General features: G+C 49.1%; 7 protein-coding genes across 7 annotated transcripts; 4 read left to right on the top strand and 3 right to left on the bottom strand.

The window, feature by feature from the left end:
* Window positions 1–249: 249 nt before the first annotated feature.
* Window positions 250–2,204, bottom strand: N7532_000932 (F-box protein; the record flags this gene model as incomplete). The annotated part of the gene is made up of 2 exons (XM_056613426.1): window positions 250–684; window positions 795–2,204. The coding sequence occupies 2 exons, from the start codon at window positions 2,202–2,204 to the stop codon at window positions 250–252; spliced, it is 1,845 nt and encodes a 614-aa protein (XP_056478467.1).
* A 987-nt stretch (window positions 2,205–3,191) lies between these two features.
* On the top strand, window positions 3,192–7,199 carry N7532_000931 (putative sensor histidine kinase/response regulator; the record flags this gene model as incomplete). Its single annotated transcript, XM_056613425.1, is given in 6 exon segments — window positions 3,192–3,297; window positions 3,319–4,876; window positions 4,890–5,177; window positions 5,198–6,010; window positions 6,028–6,830; window positions 6,955–7,199. The coding sequence occupies 6 exon segments, from the start codon at window positions 3,192–3,194 to the stop codon at window positions 7,197–7,199; spliced, it is 3,813 nt and encodes a 1,270-aa protein (XP_056478466.1).
* A 939-nt stretch (window positions 7,200–8,138) lies between these two features.
* Window positions 8,139–9,506, top strand: N7532_000930 (Serine/threonine-protein phosphatase PP-Z; the record flags this gene model as incomplete). The annotated part of the gene is given in 3 exon segments (XM_056613424.1): window positions 8,139–8,910; window positions 8,928–9,289; window positions 9,354–9,506. 3 exon segments carry the CDS (start codon window positions 8,139–8,141, stop codon window positions 9,504–9,506), a joined length of 1,287 nt encoding a protein of 428 aa, XP_056478465.1.
* Window positions 9,507–11,869: 2,363 nt separating this feature from the next.
* On the top strand, window positions 11,870–13,243 carry N7532_000929 (uncharacterized protein; the record flags this gene model as incomplete). The annotated part of the gene is made up of 1 exon (XM_056613423.1): window positions 11,870–13,243. One exon carries the CDS (start codon window positions 11,870–11,872, stop codon window positions 13,241–13,243), a length of 1,374 nt encoding a protein of 457 aa, XP_056478464.1.
* A 527-nt stretch (window positions 13,244–13,770) lies between these two features.
* On the top strand, window positions 13,771–14,544 carry N7532_000928 (uncharacterized protein; the record flags this gene model as incomplete). The annotated part of the gene is made up of 2 exons (XM_056613422.1): window positions 13,771–13,787; window positions 13,908–14,544. The coding sequence occupies 2 exons, from the start codon at window positions 13,771–13,773 to the stop codon at window positions 14,542–14,544; spliced, it is 654 nt and encodes a 217-aa protein (XP_056478463.1).
* Window positions 14,545–15,803: 1,259 nt separating this feature from the next.
* On the bottom strand, window positions 15,804–16,907 carry N7532_000927 (trypsin-like serine peptidase; the record flags this gene model as incomplete). The annotated part of the gene is made up of 1 exon (XM_056613421.1): window positions 15,804–16,907. The coding sequence occupies one exon, from the start codon at window positions 16,905–16,907 to the stop codon at window positions 15,804–15,806; it is 1,104 nt and encodes a 367-aa protein (XP_056478462.1).
* A 1,101-nt stretch (window positions 16,908–18,008) lies between these two features.
* Window positions 18,009–18,830, bottom strand: N7532_000926 (uncharacterized protein; the record flags this gene model as incomplete). The annotated part of the gene is made up of 1 exon (XM_056613420.1): window positions 18,009–18,830. One exon carries the CDS (start codon window positions 18,828–18,830, stop codon window positions 18,009–18,011), a length of 822 nt encoding a protein of 273 aa, XP_056478461.1.
* Between the last annotated feature and the right edge of the window lie 6,852 nt (window positions 18,831–25,682).

Here is a 25,682-nt window from a genome sequence, read left to right as displayed (position 1 = left end):
GCTCACAATTTACGAGTGGCAAGGAAAACTATTGACGGCGTGAAGTATTGTGGGTGCAACTGTACAAAGTTGTTCATAAGCTCCATGGCGATACATTGAAGACCGTGACGCTTCATCCGCCCTGCGGCCACGTTAGTCTCATATGTAACTTTGCGCTAGTGGTTAGTCAGTCATCAGATCTATGGACGGTGAAAGGAATTGAAGGGCAAGCTCTGGTCCCTGGGCACAATGTTGGGAATTAAGGCCTCTCTATGAGTGCTCGGACGGGTGCGCGGGTGAAGGGTCCTGGCCGTCGGGCTCATCGTCGGAGCCACTCTCGTCCTCATCATCATCCACATCCTCCCATTCCGCATCACCATCGCCAAGGCCCGTGACCACGGCTTGCAGCTCATCATCGTCCTCTTCCTCGCCGAACTCATCACCGAGCATGCTAAGGAGTTGTAAGAGCCCAGCTTGTGAGCGCCAGATCTCATCAGCTGGAGGACGATCTTGACTTTCTGGGTCAAACAGCCCATCTGCAGTTGTGGATGAAGGAGTATCGGAGTTTGACTTGGAAGTTACTCCAGGGAGATCGGGGGCGAGGCTGACGACACGAATTGCCTTGGTGGGGAAGATGCGGGCGGGATTGTCGTTATGTTGTACGCCGCCCGGGAGGTTCGGGAGTGATTGCCGCCAGCCGAGTGTCTGGTGGTATCTGCATTAGTGCTACTGTAACGAGGCAGGAGGTCGGCCAGATTGAAACTCACAGTGTAAGTGGTCATGATCGCATCGTCACACAGCGTCATGAAGCTGACTGGGACAGCAAGCTGAGGTGCGGAGCTCGTGAGCAGCGAATAAGAGGCTGGGGGATGGGACGCGGTATCTTGGACACGATTCGAATCATCCAAGGCGACGACATAGATTCGATCTTGGATTTCAAACATCAGCCGGTGATTTTGTACAGACAGCCAACCACCGAGATCGAAGCTCGAGCCGTCCGATTTGCATTCAATGAGAGAGCTGTTTGCTGCGAGGCTTGCCTGATCCCGGAGCGCCTTGCGCCAGTCGGAGCAGACGAAGACACGACCTGCACGAGAAAACCCGACGAAGAGATCGCCGTCCAGCATTCCGGCACCCCATTCGTTTGGTCCCTCCCACATGTGCTCTGAGCTCGGAAGAGGTCCCTTGACAATATCAATTGGCACGAGGGAATCCTTTCGAGGAGCCCCCGGAGGAAACGGTCGATGGGCTGCACCATATCGCGCAGCACCTGCAAGCGCAGCAGTCGCAGATGGCGAGCTAGCGGCGGGTGGGAGGATATGGTACTGATCAGTGCAATGAGATGGTTGCAAAACACCCAAGAAGTCGCCCGATGCCTTATCGTAGGCATAATAGCCGGCCGGTCCAATGGAGTAAATCACGACATCTTCACTCTGATCAAGATGGCCGACTGCATCTTTTTCGATCTTGAGGTGGGTAGTCAGTTTGGGCGGTCGTTGAGTCATGTCGTATACGAAGCCTTGGCCCTGGTTCGACACGACACAGAGCGTCCAGTATGAGAGTTGGAAGCCTCGCGTCTGACAACGGTGGTTCAGAACGGCAATGCGTCGAAACTCGCCTCGCGGCGCATCGCCTTGGTCGGCCTGCCAGACCTCGACGGCATCTCCCTCCCGATCAAACACGACCATTCCATCCTGGTATTCAAGGTGGGCGTAGGGGCGAACGGCGTCCCCGTTGCTGTCGAGGGTGGAGGGCAGGCGCCACAGGACGCGGCCGGTATCCATATCGGTGACATTCAACCCGCCGGCATGTGAGGAAGAAACGAAGAAGCGGCGTTTGAAGTCGGGGCGAAAGCGCCAGACCGGATCATTGCCGATCTGCAGGACCGACTCCTGGCTCATCGGCTGTCGGTCGGTCCAGTTGCGCGACAGGAGCGTCTGGCGTTTGCATAGATCCTTCCATGATGCTGTTTCCTCAAAGAGGCGCGAAAAGGTGCGAGCATCAGCGAGAAATGACAGATCACGGGAGCATCCGGGCGGCTGGCGTGTTTTGGATTCCGAGGTGTAGATGGCCTGTTGGTGGGTGACATCGATAAATTCGTGCCAGGCCTTAGAGGCGGCTGTGAGAGAGGCGAGGGCCGAGACGGGCGAGAAGTCAAGGATGCGCAGTACAATCTCCGGAGGGAAGACAGTGAGAGGGTCTGCAAATGGCGAGGCGGGGGTCATGTTCCACAGTGCGTCGGCGATGGAGGTGAAGGTGAAGCTGCAAAGGCCGTTGAGGAGCGCCACTTCGTCATTTCTCACCGCCTTGGCGGGGCAACCAACGCTGGCACTCTGCTTATCTTTTAAGTGGTCTCAGTCGAGGACAAGAAATTTTAACGAGCGTTACATACGATTGGAGAGCATTTTCTTTTTGGAAGCTTCGGTGCCTTTCTCCTTTTTAAGAGATCGCAAGCCGGTGGCTGCGCGGAGATGCACCGATCCAACGATGGTACACACAACGCATTTGGGCTAGAACTATATACTTCCGCAATTGCGGCTAGGGATGGATCACTACAACACCTCAGACCTGTAATGTGACAATGCGGGATATTGGGAGGATCCCACGGAGAGAGCTTCTAATGGGGGAAAGAACTGTGAATTGTATAGGAGATTTTATGTGTACGGATTCCATTGTTATTGTTACCGTACCCTATGGGGACTTGGAGTCCTGCATTCTGATAGTTATATTTCGGCAGCCTCAACCGTCAGCCTCGCAACACATCCTGACTAAGCAGGAGCATGAAATGAAACTCTTCCAGCCGATTCGAGGCGGGTGATGAGATGAGAACAAAAATCCCTGCCACGAAAGCTGTAACTACGATCGGAAAATAGCCCGTGGACCGTACACGACATATATGGCACACGACATGGTACTCTGACGGGACTGTACAACGACATACATACTGACTTGACCGGACCCCGTGACCATGACCTCATCCTCCCGGCGGGGATCGCCCAACTGCACCCCACTAGCAACTCGCGGTCCGCGGTGGAGGAGATTCATGCCAAATCCGGTTTTGACCAGCCCCCCAAACGTCGATGAATCCTTGAAATCCTAATACCGAATTACGTATGTGGCTCAGGTCTCCCGATGGCGTCTATTAATGTTGACGATTCACATGGCTGGACGATCCACCATCTGGTCATTGGCTTCGCGCATCCCCGTCAAGCATGGCCTTAATCATTGATCCCAGCGAACGGTCGCCTTATCGACTGGCACAGGAACGGGAGTTCTACAGGTACCACTCTCCAGCGGTGCCCAGTGCATTGCATCATGGTACCAAACCCTACTGATCAGGCCCCTCCGACAGGTATATCCCGCGCGAGGATTGTGCAACCCATTACGCGCCCTGGGATCACGAGAGCAGCAAAGCCTTTAGACCATTCCCGTCAAGAAACACAGCCTTGAATTGCTATGCTCAGATCGCGGCCACTCGCCTGGAGACCGAACGCGCCCTGATCTCCCTGTTCGATCGTACCCACCAGTATGTCCTCGCCGAGGCGACCCCCACGATGAGTCTCGTCGGGGCGCATTTCGCCAACGACGCCGAGTATCTACAACTTGGATGTTGCATATTTCCGAAGGAGAGGGGACTTTGTCACAATATCGAGATCGCCTCACCGTCGGGCCAGCCAGACAACCACACAGTGGTTGATAAATATACCACGGTCATACTGGATGTGGTCCAAGACGAGCGCGTTCGGTCAGAAGGCCTTCTTGTACCGCTACGGGACGTGCGATTCTATGCAAGCGTTCCCCTCATGAGCCCCCGCGGACTTAGGATCGGCGCATTGAGCGTGATGGACGGCAAGGCGAGGACTTCATTTCCTGACCAGGTTTCCATGCAGTTCTTAAAGGACATGGCTGCGACAGTCATGGAGCACCTGACAATGAAGGAGAGCACCCAGCAAAGCCGCCGAGGAGAAAGGATGATTGTGGGCTTGGGGAGCTTTGTCGAGGGCCGGACAACGCTGCGGGATTCGTGGCGCGAGGCCAAGGCACAACATGATGCAGCCGAGAATTCTGGGGAGTCGGTCGAGGGTCAACTGAATATGGATCAGCAGGATATCCAGCAGTTAGCTAAGGAAACTAAGGACGCTGGGCAGACGGGACGGAAGCCGTCCGTTATGCAGGTGCCAGTGAGAAGCAAAGCTGCTGATCAGATCGGTAAAATGGAAGAACAAAAGAGCACACAGAGAGATTCCACAACCGCCAACCGAGAAACGCGCTCGCCAGAAACGCGCACTGGCAATCAAGTGTCTCTCCCGAGGCAAAGCGCAAAGCGCAGCCAAGAGTCTTCGATCGAGGTCTCGCTCAAGGGCGACTCGTTTCGGAGTGTCCTCGCCGGTGAGAGCCTGCAAGACGATACCTTGCCTACCAGCGTCCGGAATATTTTCTCGCGAGCATCAAACTTACTTCGGGAGTCCATCGGAGCCGAAGGGGTCATGTTTCTGGATGCCAATAGCAAGAAATTCGGTAGTCTTGTCAACCAGAATACCCGCCGAGTGGCGGATCCAACTCCGACGAATGGTACATCAAGCGACAGCGGTAGCGCGGGCTCGGGATCTTCGACCCAGCAGAAAAATGCAGAAGCGAGGCGGCGTTCGTCAGCCGAAGGGAACCAAATGGTTTCAGAATGCCTGGGGTTCTCCAGCTCACAAGTATCGAGCATCGACAACGAAGAGAAAGCCGGAAAAGCCATTGCGGTACCCGAACCTCTATTTACGTCCCTTATTGAGCGATATCCCCGCGGCAAAATCTTCACATACAATGCCGACGGATCGGTGTCCGAGGATACCGACGAACTCACCCACAGCGGATCCGAACCGTGGCCAGGTCGGTCGTCCAAAACTAAGTCCAACGTCCAGTGCGGACCGGAGCCGCTGGTACGCGGGGGTCCTGGCCTGGACCAACGAGCCAGACCGGATATTCACCTTTGAGAATGAGCTGGTGTATATATCGGCATTTACGAACAGCATTATGGCGGAGATCCGGCGGGTTGACACTGAAGTTGCGGAGAAAGCCAAGACCAATTTGGTCAGCAGCATCACCCACGAGCTGCGGAATCCCTTGCACGGGATTCTGGGAACAGCAGACATTCTGAGTGACACTGCCATGAATGCTCTGCAGCATGGAATGGTTCATACGATTGAATCGTGTGGACGCACATTGCTAGACACGATCAACAATCTGCTGGACTGACGTTTATCGATCAATACCGGAAAGGAAATACTTCTCAACCCAAAAAGGGGAAACATGGGATACCCAAGAGTTTGCCGCTCGGCGAGAGGACACCATCCACCCGAGTGGAGCTGGACTCCATGCTCGAGGAGGTCACCGAATGCGTGTTTGCCGGGTATTGCTTCTACAATCACCCTAAGGCACCCCCTCCTGCTCTCACAGAATCTTCTTCTCGATCGGCCGGGCAGCCCGACCAGGCCGACCCGGTCGGTCCTCGGGCTAGTCAGGTTACTGTCATTTTCGATATTGAGCCCGAGACAGAATGGGACTTCTACACTCATGCAGGTGCCTGGAGACGCGTTCTCATGAATATTTTTGGCAATGCGTTGAAGTATACCTCGTCGGGATATATCTATCTCGAGCTTAAATCGGCCCAAGAGGGGACGAGCTCCACGGACAGTCCATCGAATAGCAATGACTTCGAAGTTACTTTGACCGTGAAAGATACTGGAAAGGGCATTGGAGCGGACTATCTCCAGAAAGATCTCTTCAGCCCTTTCTCACAAGAAGATCCACTTGCGTCAGGTAGTGGACTTGGGCTGAGTATTGTTCGTCAAGCTGTTGGTTATTTGGGCGGTGCGATCGAGATCCAATCTACCAAGGGTGTTGGGACTCAACTCTCGATACATGCACCGTTGACCAAATCACCTGCCGTCTCCGATACCAATTCCTCCTCGCGCTCGATATTCAGCTCCCTGCGACACTCAACCGAGAACAAAACGATCGGATTCCTAGGATTTGGCGAGTTGTTACGCTCGCAACGAGACACCCTATTGTATCCCTGGAGCGAATGTGTCGTGAATGGTTTACCTTGGAAGTCACCAAAGTCTCCCCATTAGAAGGAAAACACAAACCGCTAGACTTTTACCTCGCAGTGCAGACCGAACTGGATTCTGAGGATGTCGGAGGACGGGATCTCTTCAATCTCCAGCAGCATCTCAACAAAGATGGGGTCTGGCAAGCCCCAGTCGTGGTGATCTGTCAGTCGCCCGAGGAGGCCCATGGCATGTTCGTGGCCTCCAAGAACCGGGGCGATCCAACATTTTTCGAATTTGTCAGTCAGCCTTGTGGGCCGCGCAAATTAGCTCGCGCTCTGGATATATGCATCCAGCGACAGCAAGAACAAGAATGCGGTCAGCGAGCCAGCAATGAGCCCACTCGTTGGGTCGAAATGCCTGAATCGTCTCATTTGCCCGTCGACGTTGGCCCTACTGATCCGCCCCAGGATAGGATGAAAATCAACAAGAGACCGACGAAAGACACGATCGGCAGCGATAAACGTGAACGACGATCCTCCCGACCTTCATCGCCTGGAGACCATCACCCAGAGCCATCCGAGGCAGACGCAAACAGCAGCGCCCAATCAACGGCTGCAACTACGCCCAACAAGACCAATCCCACAACTAACAGTCCATCTGTATTGCTGGTGGATGACAACGACTTGAATCTTCAGCTGCTTTGTGCCTACACCAAGAAGGAGGGATTGGAATACGTGACCGGGAAAAACGGTGCCGAGGCCGTAGAGCTGTATCAGAACCGCCCGGGAGGATTCCAGGTGGTTATCATCGGTATGTCCCTGTCCTTCTATCCCCACAGTCTACCCACATTGAACAATTCTCTCCCTACATGATTTTCCTACTTGCACACATCACAAGACTCCGTGTTCCATGTACAGGGCTACCAGGAACAAAGATCTTTCAATGCCCGTGATGGATGGTGTTGAAGCGTCACGTCAAATACGCCGCCTTGAGAACGAGCGGCGAGTCACACTACCCGAATCCGAGCAGGAGACTACACCACGCACATTCATCGTCGCCCTGACTGGGCTGGACAGTACCGAGGCGCAGAAAGAGGCTCTTGGCTCGGGCATTGACACTTTTCTCATCAAGCCCATCAATAAGCAAGAAATGCAGGGCGTCTTCAGGAGGAAACCATAAAGTGCAATTCCATTTTAGAAGTTGAATAAATTCGATAGTTAACCCAATAGAATAAGACATTTTCGCATGCGAGAACGTTCTGGGTCTACGTGGTATACAGCCAAGAACGAGACACTGGAATAATGGAATCGGTGGCTTGAACATGCGGGCGACTAACCACAACAGACGAGCCCCGAACGAGGTGACAAGCGCAGACAAGACAACATATCGCGTGGTTCAAGTCATGCCTTTGCCACTCAATTGTCTGGTGATCGATGAGTGGAGTCACCTCGAGCTCCACCCTGATTTCTCGGAAGCTCCAAGACCCCCAAGATTCAGCTCGCCTATCCCAGGGTAGCTTTGAACCTAGGTGAATTATGTAGCAGCGGGGAGTGGCGATCTAGAGCTCGACAGATCGCCGGTCAGGTTGAAATTCACCAATCAGACAGTGGGCAAACGGGTGGATCGCAGATCAATCGCCAGCTAGAGCACGCCGAGCCCGTAGTCAGTGACTAGTTTCTAGCGCTGACATTAGGCTGGTATATCACATGAACGGGAGAGGCAATAAACCGTCCATTGAACAACCAGCCGCCCGCCAAGAACCCGCCAAGGAGGCTTCTCGTACAACCCCGCTTCCTCCGGGCCATGCTACACTTACACTAGTTGAGTCCCCGGGTCAAAGTGAAGGGAAGCAGGCAGCCAGGCAACATGATAACGTCAGTTGGCGGAGCGGAGCCCCCTGAAAGAAAAGGATCCAAGGCTGTGCGATTCACGATCACAGACTACGTTTCCACCCCTTACTCGACACCATCAGGCTACTTGAGCCATCTTCACCTGCGAATAGTATACTCCCCTCAACCCGGGAACCAGCCAGAAGCGAACCTGAGGTAGGGTGACTCTGATCGCCCGCAGTGAACGGGGCTTTAACCAAGACGTGCCAAGCATCAACGGCCCGAATAAATGGGTCTTGAACGCAATGCAGAGAGCAGCTCAGCGCTGCACAAAGAGGATGCGAAAGTCGACGCGCCGAGACGGTATTCCTTCAGTAATTTCTGGAAGGGCAGAAGCCATCATATTCGTCGTTCCAGTCGACCGGACAGTCCACAAATCACCAACACCAGTGTCACAACTCCAGTGGATAGGACAAGTTCAGAACAACGGAGCCCTGAAAAAGACCTGGCTGCGCAGGTGAAGGCAGAAGAAGAGCCATGTGAAACGGTGACTGTGTCTATCCTACGGAAGAGCAACCAACTGGATCTTGATTTAATTATCTGGGATGATTCTTCAAGGGACCGCCTCAATATGCAAAGATCCCTGGTCGATCTCGATAACATGATCTCACGCCTCCTAGAGGTGGGTTATTCAAAGCCTACCAAAAGTGTCTGTCTCAATGAAAGCGAGATCATGGCCATCTGCTCGTCGGCGCGGAATCTACTGCTGTCGCAGCCCGTTCTTCTGGAATTAAATGCCCCGATCCAAATAGTTGGGGATATTCATGGCCAGTTCCCGGACCTCATCCGACTTTTTAAGATGTGTGGACAACCGCCTTCCTCCAACTATCTATTTCTGGGAGATTATGTCGACCGGGGTAAGCAAAGCCTCGAAACGATGCTTCTTCTTCTCTGTTACAAGCTTAAGTACCCGGGAAACTTCTTTCTGCTCCGAGGAAACCATGAATGCGCCAATATTTCCCGGATCTACGGTTTCCATGACGAGTGCAAGCGACGCTCAAGTGTCAAAGTGTGGAAGGCATTCACCGATACTTTCAACTGCCTTCCGATCGCCGCCATCGTGGCGGAAAAGATATTTTGTGTTCACGGGGGCTTTCCCCCAATCTGACAAACCTGGATGAGATTCGATATCTGGCACGCCCGATTGAAGTACCTGAATACGGCCTTTTGAATGACATTCTGTGGAGCGACCCTGCCAATATCAAAGACTGGGGACCCAATCGCGACCGTGGCGTGAGTTGGTGTTTTGGAAAGGCACCGGTGCTCAATTTCTTGAAACGCCATAATTTGGACTTGGTATGTCGGTCCCATATGGTAGTGGAGGGCGGGTATGAATTCTTTGGGAATCGGTCATTGGTGACGATCTTTTCCGCGCCCAACGTGAGTTCTTTGTGGCTTCACACTTCTTGCGTGTAAGAAACCAGAGCTAACATTCCTGGATTAGTACTGTGGGGAGTTCGACAATTGCGGAGCGACTATGTCGGTCTCTGAAGAGCTTCTCTGTAATTTCCAGTTGTTGAAGCCGATCGACTCGAAGAATTCGAGAAAGAAAGCGAAAAAGGCAGAGGAGTCAACTGTGAGGGAAAAGGCACTGTGAGTATCAACATTTGTTGAAGCGGTACTCCTGTCATTGCGTAATGCTGATTCTTGACAGTCTCGGACTCGTGAACTGGAAAGATAGTTCTTGAGTGCGACCTCTCTTCGTTGGTGTTTTCTGATAACAATTTTCGAGCCCACCTGCGTGCGCAAATTACTACGTCTTCTCCTCTCGTGTTTTGCTACCGAGATCTTTGGCTTCAACTTTTTATTACATGTAAACTAAAATTATCTGGGAGGGCAGGATGAGGTCAAAGCTCATGCGGAATGCATATGAATTTCCAACCCGATTTGCATCTGGATATGATTGATATTCAGCGACTGGTAGACGCCCGTAAACTTGGAAGTCTGCATTACTGCCAACCGAAGCGAAACACAACCATGATGGCTTGCACTTGGACCTTGCAAAAGGCTGTATGATGGAAGGAACGGAGGGGGACTGCATGCAAAACACACTGGACACGACGATTGATCGCGAATCCCAAGATGTTTAAATCACATGTGGCATACTTGACACCCAACTCGCGGTAATTGTATGACTGCGTTGCTGATATGCAAGCACCAGACTGAACGCCAAGGCGTTCACTTAGGCCCAATATGGATCTGATATAACTTAGATGGAGTTCCAATGAAGGGTTGAGATGGAAAGCCTCTCCCCGATTCGGCTCATAAAACGAAAGAAGGGGATTAGGGCGACTAAGGCTGTCAGAAAGGTGCTATCCGACACTTGAAATGGTACATTTGTCAGCCTCGAAAAAATACGGGAATGTTGTGACATGGCAGTGTGGACGTGCAGGAGAAAAGGAGGATTTCAATCATAGATTGGACTCCTTCCGGCCTACTATCCCTTAAAAGACATGCTGGTTTACGTTCAAATTACCTCTAAGGGCTCTGCGCGCGGGCTGTAATTTCGAAGATCATGGAATCGGTTCACAGCTTGCCATAATATGAATGTGACATCAAAGCAACACTTGTAAAAAAAAAGTACGGGTGCGTATACCCTAATGCAGGATACTCCATGAGAATACTCAATACCCAAATGGTGGAGGGAAACGTGGCTACCTTTGTATTCACATTACATCTTGGGGAAAGTTAGTATGCAATTAGGAAAAACCCAAGCCAAGGCATGAATAGGACCTTTGTGGTTCACATAGTATAAACGCCAAGGGCTCAGACCATCATTCGATATCAGCATGTGCCTTGTCGAATAGTATTATGGGGTCTTTCTTTACAGCCAATTTTCTTGCAGTCATGAATACATTTGCGAATTCTGGTTCCTCTGATGCCGTATAATATCTCGGATTCACCATCGCTGTTGCAATTTTTGAAAATCAAAAGGTACCGTCAACATCAAACTCAGGCCCGCATGCGCCCTTATCCCGTGGCCTGACTAGCTTGTGGACAGTGCAGGAGTCGCCTTTGTCGTGATTCCAAACAATCCGCCAATTTTTGCCATCTCTATTTGAAGCTGTACTCCATAGTCGATTCGAGGAAGACCAGCGCGGGCCTCGATGCCGATCCCGTTCGGCGTGGTGGGAATAAACATCACGCTTCCACAGGCAAACATGATTGCACGAGCAGCGAAGTGAATTTTCAGAGCCCAAATGTAGGTCACTTCCATCGGAATTCTCCATGAACTGGTATCGGTATTGGTCTCGGTTCCAAAGCTAATACAGTTTGCGACGAAAATTCCGAGTGTGATAAACAACTGATATGTACTGGGAAGTGTCAGTATAAGACTGTAACCATCCCTTTCTGTTATTTCAAGCTTCCAAAATTACGGAGCGATCCTGATAAAAGAAAGGGGAATCAAAGTATAATATTTGTTTGAATGCGTTTGGGACGACAAAGCGAGGTGTCGACAATAAAAGAGCTGTGATTAGGGTGCGGCAAAACCTACGGCAGCCGACAGTGAGGTAGGGGTCAAAAGTCGAGGACCAATCATTCGGCTCACCGCCCTAGACCCCGCCGGCCTGACCGCTCAAGCCAGCATCCACCAACCAGGTTTCGGAAGAGAGATACCGCTGGTTTGTGGGTCATATGGTAGGGGGTTTTTAGTCATACTAAGTCTATTCGGCTTGGATCCAAACCTGGATTTCAAAATACATCAAAATAAATCTCCATGGGACTGAATTCTGGTTTCTTTACTAATTTTTGACCAATTTTGCTCCATTTTGTATGCCCCAAATGACCTGAATACTCTTTTTTTTTGACTACGCTGACCACCTATAGAGACCTGATATGCCATTTGGTCGCCCACGGCTCGACGTGGAGCCATACAAAGACCAAATTACCATGCTTCTGGCACAGAAGATACCTATAAGCAATATTTTAGACATTTTACACGAATACTACGGTCTCAAAATGTCACCGAGGACATTCAAACGTCGCACGCGGGCCTGGGGCATCCAACAGCGAGCACCAAATGGTATCACCAATAACAGAGCCTTACAAATGCGTGTTGAGACCCTTATCTGTGAGGGTAATCTCTCTTCGAAAGAGATTCTTCAGGTACTTTCGCTCGATGAAACACCTATCTCTACCGACACACTCAGGCGAATTCGTAGCCTACTTGGTATACGTCTTCGCATTGACGACCAGGATGATCAGGAGCAGCAGGAGGACGAGATACTCGAGATATTAGTGGACCAACAGGCCATTGGCCTTGTTGAAGGATATGGAAAAGGTCACCTCTGGGCCCATCTACGCCGTCATGGTCATGTCTTCGCCCGAGACCGAATCTTCGATGTATGGTGCTCTCTACGGCCTGACGCCCTCCTACGTCGCTCGACCGGTCTACAGCGGTCTCGCGGTGCATACCGATGCCCTGGGCCGAATTTTGTATGGCATATTGATGGCTATATGAAGTTAGAGCTCTTCGGGATCGAGATATATGCTGCGGTTGATGGGTATTCGCGCTATGTTACCTGGTTTTACGTGGGCATCAGCACGCGGACCGGATTCAGTGTCCTCCACCAGTATCTGAATACAATATCGACCACTGGTTTCCAACCGCGCGCGATCCGCTCTGACTATGGTACAGAGACCATGCTGATCGCAGACGCCCACTATGCATTAAGAAAAGCTGGCGCTGAAGCTGTTGATGGCCACCCAGAACTACAGTTTACCGACTGCTTTTGGTACGGTCGCAGCACCCAAAACCAGCGCATCGAGTCCTGGTGGGGACAGCTTACAAGCTCTACGAACTTCGTATGGCGTGAGCTTTTTAGTTGGCTTCAAGAGCGAGGCTACTACGAGGCGTCTAAGATCGACAAAGTTGCACTTCTTGCTGTTTACATGCCTTCAATTAAGGATACATGTGCGGAGTTCGTGCTCACATGGAACTCCCATCGGATCAGGAAGCAGAAGGGTCGCCCCTATAGCGTTCCAGGCAAGCCATGGTTGAACTACTATTACCCAGGGCGTGACGAGGAGGATATTAAGGATTATAGGCATCATATTGACCCTACAAAGCTTGATGCTATCAAGACTGACGTGGGGAGTTGGGATACTGACGTATATCTACCTACAGAGACTATACACTGGTGCCGTACTCAGCTACTGGGCATGGGCTTTGACCCTGAAAAACCACCAGCGAGAGACCATGGCACCCACCCATATGTCAATACCTACCTTCGGTTACGGGAGCTCGCTGTCGATCATACCGAAGGGGGCCTCTTTCCCGTCCTCTCACTATGCGAGAAGCCAACTATGCCCCCTAACTGGGCGCAGGATTAAGGGTGCGGGCTGCGGGCCCGCACCGTGGTGGAGATTAATGGGGATCAATGGAGATCAATACCTATATTTGGTAGGACCTTAATGACTATCAATCATTAGTTTTTTCAACTTTAGTGGGAGACAGGGTGTAGAGGGCGTCCTAGGCTTTCTGCACCTACTCTGCGCCCTCTGCATCTCCTAGGCTACTACATCTACAAAGCATGGCCTCTCACTATTACCCAAGCGACACACCCGATCTCGTTGATTTAACAGACACATACGATGACTCACCATCCTCCTCGTCTTCCGTCTACTCAGGAGCACCACCGAGACGACCTGGTCAGCTCATACCAAACGAACACCTCCTTCCTGAGCCATACAGCCTAGTCAGCCAGCGAATAACGGGTAGGGTAGCAGGGAGGCATCGCAAGCTCCATATGCAGAAGAGCAGACCAGCGCAGATGCTAGCACCACAGCAGCAGAGAATTCCGACAATTATCCACTTCTGTCTCTGGCGAAAGCCATCATCAGATCGAAAAACTTGGACGATGGACGAACTCAGTAAGTATGACTCTATTACTTGATTCTTTCAAGGCGCGCTTGCTAATAGACGCTACACTGTAGCTGACGTCTCCCAGTGGATCTCTCCCCACCGTGTCTTTAACTTCCAAGACTTTATTACAAGAGACCTTCTTCCTGCGCTTAGTCCGGAGCTTGGAGCCTATAATCCGATACCACACATCGACCGATACCAGCTCGCGACTGGGCTAAAGGGCCAAAAACCAAAGAAGGAACCACAGTGGTTATCCGCTACTGAAAACCATGCACGGTGCGCGGCAGAGCTCGCTTCGCAGTTTACTTTCGGTAGCCAAGCACGCCAGATCTACCTTATCATCATACGTGAAGAAGAGATAGATAAGGACGTGGTCATCAAGCCTGAGTCCGAGTCAGAGCCTCTCCGTGAGGCAAGCTTGGTCAGTAACTGGAGCAATCCAGAGACCCCAGGGCTAAGCTTCCAGTCGCGTACCGCGTCACAGGAGGAGATCCTCGCTGAGAGACTTAGAATTGCTAGTGAGAAAATTGTTCAGCTAGAGAAAGCACACCAGCAGGAGACATCGAAGGAGATACCGCAGGAGGACATAACGCAGCGAAGAGAGGCTTCAGGTGCCCGGCAACGTGGGCGCCCGCGGCGACGTGGTGGTGTCAGGAAAGATAGAGCTAGGTGTACTCCAGTGGCAGCACTCTCGGCACTATCAGGGGCCACCTCACCGCGGCGTACGCGCAGTATGGCCCCTCGTGGTGGAACAACAGAGTCTGGTTAGTTAAAGTAGCTTTCAAATGCATATCTAGGCCATTTTGAGCACCTAAAATCATCGAAATTGGTCAAATTCTGGCACGTAAACAGATTATGGGCACTTGGAGAGCTTTTTTTATATGGTCATATGATCCATAAAACCAACGTCACCTTCTCTACGAAACCTAATTGGCAATGTCAAAATTCCCTATCCATAGATTCTGGCAGAAAATTACGTACCTTAGGTGTCGAGATTACTATATTAATCCTACCGCCCGTTTTCTGCCTGCCAAATTCGACTTTTGGCCCCTACCTCACTATCGGCTGCCGTAGCAAAACCGCATTTGCGGTTACCACTTTGCTAACCGCAGCCAAAACCGCAAATTTGGCTGTGGTTAGCCATGACTAGCCGCAAGATAACCGCACTAGCATAACTCTCGCTAATTTATCCTATTCTAGCCGCCACGTGACTCCTCTTATACAGCTGACAATGTCTTGTTTTTAATTGTAAGATACGCATGTTCTAGTTATTCTGTCGGACTTTCGGATATCGGTATCGACTAGTACTCGCGAGGGGCCAAATGAACCATCCCAGCGATCGAACGATTGACTGAAGAACTATCTGTCGGCTCCCGTTCCGGATGCCATCTATTCAAGGTTTTCGTGTGTTACAGCGCTGCTTTTCCGAGAATACCCGATTACCATACAAAACAGGTAGGAGATTGGGTATCTGCTGAATCATCCTGCTCCTGATTGTAACTCGATCGACATATTCCAATACTATTCTGCACTTTCTTCCACTTATTTAGAGTTATTGTCAGGATGAGGAATCGATGTACTGGCTAGTACTGAAGATGTCCAAACAGAATAAGATGATTGAAGGTTGTTGAGATCGGATGAGCGATCTCAGGGGTCTTTATATTTGAACTATGGCGTGTTATGACACCATACTAGGTGGAAATTGGGTGAACGATGAATAAGTCCATCCCGAAGGGTCCTAGTGGTATTTGACCACCCCCTCAGTTTGTCAGTTATCAAAATCAACCTTCACCACGCGAGTAATCCTCTCTAGGTAGACTCCGGATAATACTCAACCCCCAGACTTGAGAAATCTCCATCAGATACAAGTGGACCCATGACAATATTTCAAATCTAACGACAGTATGGATTTTAGGTATTAATTACCTATCAGCAAGCATCATAATGACCGACTTTTAGTTCCAGAAAAATATATCACATCACATCTGAAATGAAAGCGTGCTCTCTCAGAAGAGATACTTACGCTGCTTACGGGTACTTTGTTCGTGCTTGCGATACAAGCCTGTTCAGTGCAGGCCCCCCAGCGTATTCATTATCGCCATTTGTAGAGCCTGAGGGCCGTTCGACAGCCGTGCTGCCGATGGTGCTGCCCACACCGACGACTTTCGGCCCGGCCGAGTCCCTGAAAAAGCCCCAGGCTGGCGCGCCACCCATTCCGGGGGTAAAATCATTGAAATGGCCAAGTACATAACCGGTGTTGCCGTTGAGAGTAAAGGATTGCAAGCTGGAGATTACGGCACCGCCCTGGTATAGGGGACGCTCTCCTCTGGCACGATCCTGAGCGTAACCAACGCATTGCCAAGATGGAAGTTTGTTCCAGGCACCTTCATAAATTTTAATCCCAGCGTATCCGATGCTGTTACCGATGGGCGGTCCAAAGACCAAGACAACATAGTCGAACGCGGTCTCCTGATCGGTCACGTCGCCTGACACCTTCTCGTAATACACGATATCGGTGACGGCAAAGGTACCCCACGGCCCTTGACCATCGTAATAGCCCGGAGTGAATGTGGCCCATCCGATGGTACCTCGGCCATCAGAATTCCAATTGATAATGCTGCTTGCAGTCAGGACGTGGCGAGGCCCAATCATCACCCCGGACCCCCAGCCGCCCGCGGTGCGAACCTTGCCAACGATACCCCATGGATACCTGGTGTCCTGGAACAAAATACGATCGTCGCTATCAAAGATGATAGCACCAGGGTCAACGTCTTTCCTCTTCTTAGAACCGTCAAGGTTAACGTGCGTCAAGGGTGCCTCATTGGGCGTAAATGAGCATTGCGACCCAGGGGGCAGTAGACCGTCGAGTTCCTTGTCGTCCGGGTGACTTTGTGCCACCAGCTTAACATCTAAAGGGACAGGAGTTGGTGTCGGGAATGGGGAGATGACGTTAAGACCGTCAGCCCCGACGTCCACTGAAACACGCAGACGACCGTTCTCGTGCTTTAAATTCGGTCGGTTGTCATCATCCAACGGAATATCGAGTGCCGGGACTTGTATCCGCACTTCTGTCCCTTCAGTCTTGAAGGGAGGTTGCTGCACAAGAGACTTAATTTCGATGGGAGCGTCCATGACTTGAATGACCTTCACAACCGAGCGTGTTGATATGGAGATGAAAAAAAAAAAAATTCAACAATATTGTACAATACTGTTGACAATCAAATCTTGTTGATCGGGGTTTACTGCAGTTAAAAGATTCAAGAGGTGCTGTGGACTTAGAGCACTATTATACACTTCAGGGCTCGCGACATGGCAACATGAAAACCATCAGGAACAGATGCGACCTGTAATTGACTCAGGGATGACGACTGCATTACAGTGGCGTGAATAATCTAGCCGGGTCTAAAGTGTCTAGAAAATGAAAGCAGACATGGAATGAACAGGATGATGACCGCATTACAGTCGCGTGAATAATCTAGCCGGGTCTAAAGTGTCTAGAAAATGAAAGCAGACATGGAATGAGCAGGATGACGACCGCATTACAGTCGCGTGAATAATCTAGCCGGGTCTAAAGTGTCTAGAAAATGACGGCCGCACGCTGTAAATGTACACTATCAATTGTTTCAGCTTACGTGCAGTAGCTGCGCACTTCTCTGATGAGGGGAACCGTGACTTTTGTTTGAAGCAGCATAAGATAACTTATAGAACGGACTGTTCTAGCTCTTTAAAGTCCGCAAAAGTGATGGTATATATGATATTAAAGCGATGCAAACAATCTCTAAAATTTGTCAACTAGGCTTAGCATGCCAATTCCACCAGGTAGATTGAGCCAAATTCTAGATGGTATGATCAGATGAGTTGAGTTTCGGATAATGCGCGATCGAGAATCTAGAACATGCCTCTCCGCTCCCTACATCTGCGACAAGTTTCTGGCGACAAATGGTTCTGACGAAGATGGATTAACTGAGAATGCCTCGAGAAGCCTAAGGAGACGGAGGTGATGAACTCAATCTCGCGGACACTCCAAAGCGGCAGCAACCAAGACAGACCAGCTATATGGCGGATGTAATATGTTTATGGCAAGCCTGCGCGTGGACAAAATCGGAGTTCAAATGTTACGGCGGCATGATAAACAACATGGGTTTCAATTTATCTGACGGTAAAAAGAACATAAAACATTCACTTTGCCTCGTGATTATTGAGTACTCAGGATAGATCACCCAGTATGCGAAACTAGTTATTTGCGTCGTAGTCCACAATGGGCAACCTACCAGTCTTTTCCATAACTCCAAGATGTGTTCCAGAGAATTGGTAGAAAGTTTTAGTGCTGTCGATATCCGAGGGCTGCATCAGGGGAGGGAATTCGTATGCCATCACTGATGTTGGGTTACGTGGACCAATTTGGACCGAGTTTAGGTTGGCATCAGTTTCCCTCTCCGGGGCAAATTCGTGACGAAGTCCCAGGATGTGACCTAGCTCGTGTAAGAAAATATTCTTCAAGTATTGCACTGTTCCTTCCTGGAATGCAGCAGGATAGACGTTCAGCACGTTCAAATCCACATTATTCGGAAAAAATGCCTCAGCAAGGGTCCCAGGGCTGACTTCCTTTGCGTAGGTGAGGACGAATGCGGCATCTTCGATCTTAGAAACCCATTCAAACTGCACACCGAGCTTCAGCTCATTCCATTCATTGGCGGCTTCATGCAACTTGTTCGCTGCCAGAAAAGCGAGGTCCGGCTTTGGATATCCATTCGCAAGAACGGCGAAGTTGACAGTTTTTGTCGGTCCGGTCTTCCAGCGGGGTATCTCCTTTCCAAGCCCAACTTGAAGGGCTGTAGCACTAATACTACCTGCAATCGCCGCAGGCGTGGGCTTCTGGGTTATGCATGGATATCTCTCGAGTTTAGTCGTAGAGGAGCCTGCTGCTGTCGGAAGGCTCTGGGACTTGGCCTTCTCGGGGTCCAGGGTTTCCAATACCTCATGACCAAGATCCCCTTTCAGGTCCCGGAAGAAATTGGCCCGGGCAGGGTTGATAGTACTTTGAGCGTGGGACATGATGGATCGCTTGGGTGGATCAGTGGATGTTCCACACCAGTTTGTCTTGCTAAGATCCAGCTTGGTTCACTAGAAGTATGGTTGTAATGAATATCAATCTCCATCCACAGACTTTGAAGGATGTCACGGCGAATTTATATTTTGCGGGAGTAAAATCCGCCCAATAGAATACTTTTCACCAAGGAGAAAAACACGCTGCTGCTTTCGTCACCATGATGCCTCAATGACTTGACATTTCGAAAATGGGGTGTCATTTGATCAGTCACCAACACAGTCATTTTGCGGTTGTTCTCGGGGATCAGTGGGTCATACTTCCAAATGCCTAAGTTTGAAGATCTGACTGTCTGTTTTGCTGTTGATGAACCAACCGGCATGGTCTGGACCTTACGCTTATTTTGAGTTTTTCGGGGCCAGCCACACGTCCACCGGACAGAACCTCCGGGTCATTCTGCAGGGCTGCCGGGCGAGCAGTGCGCATATTCGCTAGGATCATGTGGAGTAGTAATACTGGTTGCCAATCAAGGTCACAGTCCCTTGGAACGCAAATGGGCAGTTGTAGGTTGTGCCGACTCCAGAGACATCATTTGGGTTCGCGCACTGGGAGGCAACGGGAGTGCCTTGCGAGTGTACCCTATAGCCGGATATCACACTATCAGATGATCGGCTGCGCTACTCCCTATTGTCAAGTGGGACGAGCCAGTGATCCCAATTCTCTGCATCCTGATTCGCCGATGGTGCGTGCTCTCGCCCTCGTGGTGCGTCGCTCTGCAGCAAGTTCGCACCCTATCATATTCCCGAGCATCCTGGTAGAAACACCGGCAGAAGTATGGACCGGTCAAGTATTGAATTGCTTTTTAGAGGGTCGCTATCGCGCACTGTCTAGAGGGCAAATGTCGGGAAATGGCTCCACCCCCACACAGCACTTTTGTACAGCTCCATAGCACCATCTTATAGAGCCGGTTCCAGACTAGGGTGCGGAAAAACCGCATTTGCGGTTACCACTTTGCTAACCGCACCCGCAATTTGCGGTTTCGGCAGTGGTTAGCCATGGCTAGCCGCAAGATAACCGCACTAGCATAACTCGCTAATTTACCCTATTCTAGCCGCCACGTGACTCTTATATAGCTGACAATGTCTTGTTTTTAATTATAAGATATGTATGTTCTAGTTATTCTAATACTATTCTGCACCCTCTTCTACTTAATATAACGTGATCCACGGTCGCGCGAGCGACCCCATCAAAAATCCACTTCAATAATAATCCATCTTTTTCAACCACAACAACAATGCCCCCCCAACGCTCTGATAAAAAAAAAAAGTTGACAGAGCAGGAGGGTCGCCTTTTATTAGCTATAAAAGCTATAAAAGATGGCAAATATCCCTCTGCTGCAGCTGCTGCACGATCATTTGGGATACCTGTCTCAACTTTGAAGGCCTGGATCAATGGGCGCCAATCTGCTACTGAAAAGAGGCCATCTGGCCATATTTTCTCTCAAATCGAAGAGCAATCGATAGAAAACTGGCTACTCGATATGGACTCAAGAGGTGCAGCTCTTACTTTGCCTATGTTGCGAGATATGGCCAATCTTCTACTTAGTGCACGGAAAAAAGGCCCCTGTACCACTGGTATTAATTGGCCTTCTCATTTTGTCAAACGACACCCAAATCTCTCTACTCGACTTTCACGCAAATACGACTATCAGAGAGCTCTTTCAGAAGACCCTCGAATTATTAAACCATGGTTTGATTTGCTTCAAAGGACGATGGAAAAGTGGGGTATCGCTTCAGACGATATCTTCAACTTTGATGAGTCTGGTTTTGCCATGGGTGTTGGCGCAACACAAAAGATTATCACTTCAGCGGAATACCATGGAAAAAGAGCACTTTTGCAAGCCGGAAATCGTGAGTGGGTGACTTCGATTGAGTGTATAAGAGCTTCTGGAAGTGTTCTCCCTCCACTCTTCATTTTCAAAGGAAACCGATTCCCAGAGCATTTACGACCCTACCTCCTTTTAAATCAAAAAGCAGCTCATCTAACTATGAGCCCAAATGGTTGGACTACCAATACAATTGGTTTATGGTGGCTAAAACATCATTTTATCCCAAATATTGGGACAAGAGTGGGAAAATATTGCTTACTGGTCCTTGACGGTCATGGGAGTCATTTAACACCTGAATTTGACCAAATATGTGAAGAACACCAAATCATCGCAATCTGTATGCCTCCGCATGCTTCTCATCTTTTACAGCCTTTGGATGTGGGTTGTTTCTCGGTTTTAAAGAGACTTTATGGAGGAGCGGTTTCAACTTTGGTGCGGAACGGAGTTAACACCGTTGACAAGGAAGATTTCCTAGAACTAATCGCAGATGCGAGAATGGGTTCTTTTAAGTCTTCCACTATACAGAATAGCTTTTTGGCTACTGGATTAGCACCATTTGATGCTAATAAAGTCTTGGAAAAGCTAAATGTGCACCTGGACTCTCTTCCTCCTCTGGAGAACCTCTCCCAGCGACCACTCTCTTCTGGCAGTGATAGTGATCCAAATACTCTTTGGACCCTCTCAAGATTCACAAAATCGCAATCTCGGATCAAAAAAGGTCTAGAGTCTTCTTCTTCTTTTCTTTCTTCACCAACAAAAAAGGAGATTGAGAAGACCTACAGGATGACTATAAAAGTAGTCCACGGCCACATTTTTCTCCAGCATCGCTGTACCCAATTAGAAGCTACCAACAAGAAACAGGCCAAAAAAACGAGAGACCAAACATAAGTTTACGACCCAGAAAGGCATCTTTGGTGGTCTAGAGGGTGGTGAAGATGATGTGGTGGTTGAGGATGAAGATAGAAGCAAAGATATATCTTTACCAGAGGTGCCTGCAAAACTGGTTACTGAGCCTACTTTACCTTCTACCCCCTTGGTTCGGCGGCAGGTGACATGTTCTAGCTGTGGGATAAAAGGTCATACATATCCTAAATGCCCTACACGTGTTCAATAGCTAAACTTATGTTATTATTGTGGTTTTAATAGTGGTCAAAAATTATATTTATGTAATCATAGATCGTGACCTGACCCGTTGCACTGCTCGGTTGATCAGGTGATTTTGATCGTAGCCTTGAAAGTGTTGAGATTTGGATACGACGAAGCACTTAATATTGAATAAGGGCCTGCTAGACAAATCGAACTTGATGGAATTGACAGAACTTGAACTTGTCTGTATCAAACTGTCTACATGCGATTCTGGGAGTATTTATCCCTGAACGGGCGCCAAGCCCCTGACAGTAGTAAACCCCTATGATCGGTCTGGCAAGAGCGTTTGAAGCGCATATCAAGCTCAGTGCCTCGGGTTTCCCTGAACAGGCATGCCGACAGAGGTTGGGAATGAGGCATCAATTCGGTGCCTTATCCTGAGACCTCAACAGAAAGTTGGGTGTTGAGCTGTGCGTAGAACCATCGTAACTTCCAATATATATTTTCACTTTACCCGATTACAATACATCCCTGAGTGTGGAGCTCGAATCTTCACCATACCTCAGTATTACTCTCATTTCTCAAAGCGAAATGGAGTAGAGATTCATTTCCCTAGATCTAGAGGTTTTAATTTCTTTGAATACGGCAGAATAATTAAATATTTCCTTTATTTATCATCGTGAAGATGGAAGTCATACTTGTTCTGACCAGAACAGCCGTCTTTTACCGTTATTTATTGAGATTAATCATCTTTTTATGCATCCTAATTGGGAAAATATGCAGTACTTGGGCGGGTTGGGCAGCCCATGGGCCCTGTTGATTTATAAGTGATGCTTCAGTGTTCATGTTGTTGAGGGGAGTTGATTGTTTATGTCGGGATATATTCTCCTGTCAGAACAAACTGGCTGTGACCCACTGCTAGCGACCGATGGATAACATCCCTTGCTTGGTGTACGCATTCTTGCGCTGGGCTGTGGCCCCGGTGTTGTGACCGCCGAAGGCCGGCGTGTGGGATCTAGGTGTGTTATCCAACTAGACTGAGCATCAACATCAATCAATTGACTTTTGTTTTGGAAGCATACACACTGTCCACTTAACTGTGTACACAGTACCTAGCTGGTGATACCAACACGATCAAAACAAATTTCAGACCGATCGAAGCAGTTTTTAGTTTGGTTTTGTGGGTTCAAAAATTCCCAATTTTTTTTTGACGGGGTGCGGTAGGGTTTTACATAAGCCGCCGACCGTGATGCATCATCTCGTACCCCGAAAACCCCAGCCCATTAGGGTTAGTGTCACGCCGGCGTCCATATTGTGTTTTCGAGGCCGAAATTTCAGGGGGTGAATTGTCAAGATTTAAATATTCATCTACATCAATTTCAGCCGGATCAGAGCACGTGTTCAGAAGTTGTTGTCGATCGGAGAGACTGATATTACAATCAGGAGCAGGATGATTCAGCAGATACCCAATCTCCTACCTGTTTTGTATGGTAATCGGGGTATTCTCGGAGAAGGGGTTGCTGTAACACACTTAAAACCCCTGAATAGATGGCATCCTGAACGGGGGCCGACAGATAGTTCTTCAGTCAATCAATCAATCGCTGAGATGGTTCAAGTGGCCCCTCGCGAGTACTAGTCGATACCGATATCCCAAAGTCCGACAGTTGTGAACCATCATTGTATTGTCGTTCGAATCCATATTGTTGCCATTGTGTCGGCATCCCGGGTCTATGACAGTGCTGAGTCATGTGCTAGACCGAGGATGCTGTGGATTGAGACGGATCACAGACTGTGCTCGAGGACGGGCTTTGCCTCGAGGGGTCGAGTCTGCGGGTAAGATTCACCTAGAATTCGCCTGATCTTCTAGCTATGATCAGGAACAGTTTTAAATACAAAAATAAAGATGTAAATATGTTAACTACAGCAAACAGAAGTAACAAGCAGTAAGCAAACAAGCGGTGTAAAGCGGGGTAATTCTGATATATCTCATTCACCTGCGAGATGCCCCTGGGACGAACATGCACTCATCTGACAGCATTATTTCGGCCGAAATGAGAGACACGGCCAATTGATCAGGTGATATTGAGCGCAGCCTTGGAAGTCAGGTGTTGAACTGTTTTGACTTCCAACATCTACTTAGTTACATTATTCGTTAATCGGACTGTTCTATCTCTTTAAACTGATCTCACTCTTCTTCTTCCACACATTCCTGGTTATATGATTTAGCATCAGTCAGCTTGCTTTGTCATCGCATACCAGCCAATGCTGACACTAGTTCTAAAGTACACCTTCTGTCGGGAAATAACACGTGATTACCCTTAGGAGTGACGGCCGATGGTTCATCCGAAGTTCTGAATACTGAGCCTTCACTATGAGTGGCGTCCAATATATTGAAGTCACATTAGACGCATGGCGTTCGATGCATCGAACTACCCCTGTTCGTGCCCCTTTTCACTTGCATATTTTGTTTGCATTATTTTGTTCTATTTTCGGTCTATAAACAATCACAAATTTCGGCCTGATTCACGCGCTACTAGTCATAAATTGACTAAGTTCGAAGAAGATTCACTTGTTCAGTGGATACTCTCTATGGATTCTCGAGTTTTAGCGTCTAGGCCCTCAACTGTGAGAGATATGGCCAATATTCTATTAGCCGACCGTGGAAACACCACTACGTCAACTTCCCCACTAATTGTTAGAAAAAACTGGGTATTAAATTTTGTCAAACGCCGAGAAGAGATCCAAAGACAATTTTCAAGGCGCTATAACTATCAACGTGCTCAAAATGAGGACCCAAAGGTCTTGAGTGAGTGGTTTAAATCCGTTCAAAATATGATCAGTGAGAAGGACATCCAATCAGAGGATATATTCAACTTTGATGAGACTGGTTTTGCGATGGGCCTTATATCAGCACAAAAGGTGGTTACTCGAGCCCAGTATCATGGTACTCGGGCAATTCTACAGCCTAGAAACCGTGAATAGGTGACTGTTATGAGTCAATCCGTGCGGCTGGTTTTGCTCTTCACCCCTGCATCATCTTTAAAGCCAAAAACCACAACACAAATTGGCTTGATGGGCTTCTAAAAGACTGGCGAATTAAAGTCTCTCCAAATAGTTGGACATCAGACGAAATCAGTATCAGATGGATTCAAAACCTATTCATCCTATTCACTTCAGTTCGGATAATAGGAAGATATCACCCTCTGATTCTTAAAGAGATGGCCATGGAGGCCACCTCACTCCCCAATTCGACCGAATTTGTGCTGAAAGCTCAATTATCCCACTCTGCATACCAGCACATTCATCCTATGTTCTTCAACCTCTAGATATTAGATATTTTGCTGTTCTTAAACGTGCCTATAGTCAGCTGATTACCAATCAGGCACGGCTAGTTAAGTAATACTTATCTTCTTATCTGGGATGTACCCTCTTTTAGACTGCGGCATATCCTCCCCATTGGATATTGGGTCATATACTATATCCGCAAATTCAGGATAATGGCCTCACGCCAATTAGCGGGAAATGTTATCTTCATATGGGAATCGAGAGACAGGCCAGTCTGCGGTGGCAAATCAAAGCCAGCCGTCCTTACCACCCAATCCCTCGAAGAGGTGCCAAAGGCCCATCAGTAATATCATGAGGTCTCACTTATTAGCTTGGCAGAATACTGTCCCCGCTTACAGCCAGTTGTACCCAGCCACGAACTTGAACTTATGGCTCTGGTGGAGTTTGGTTTGCAGGTGATAAATTCCGAAATTAAACCAGGGAAACTCCGCTAGCGCGCATTACAGTCAAGTGAACAATCTAGCCGAGTCTAAAGTGTCTAGAAGATGAAAGCAGACGTGGAATTGGCAGCAGATACCTATGTTAAGTTTACCAATATGCG

Source organism: Penicillium argentinense, assembly GCF_028826775.1.
Source record: "Penicillium argentinense strain IBT 30761 chromosome Unknown utg000002l_segment0_segment0, whole genome shotgun sequence".
In the NCBI taxonomy this organism is placed as follows: Eukaryota; Fungi; Ascomycota; class Eurotiomycetes; order Eurotiales; family Aspergillaceae; genus Penicillium; species Penicillium argentinense.
This window is presented reverse-complemented; position numbering and strand designations above follow the sequence as displayed.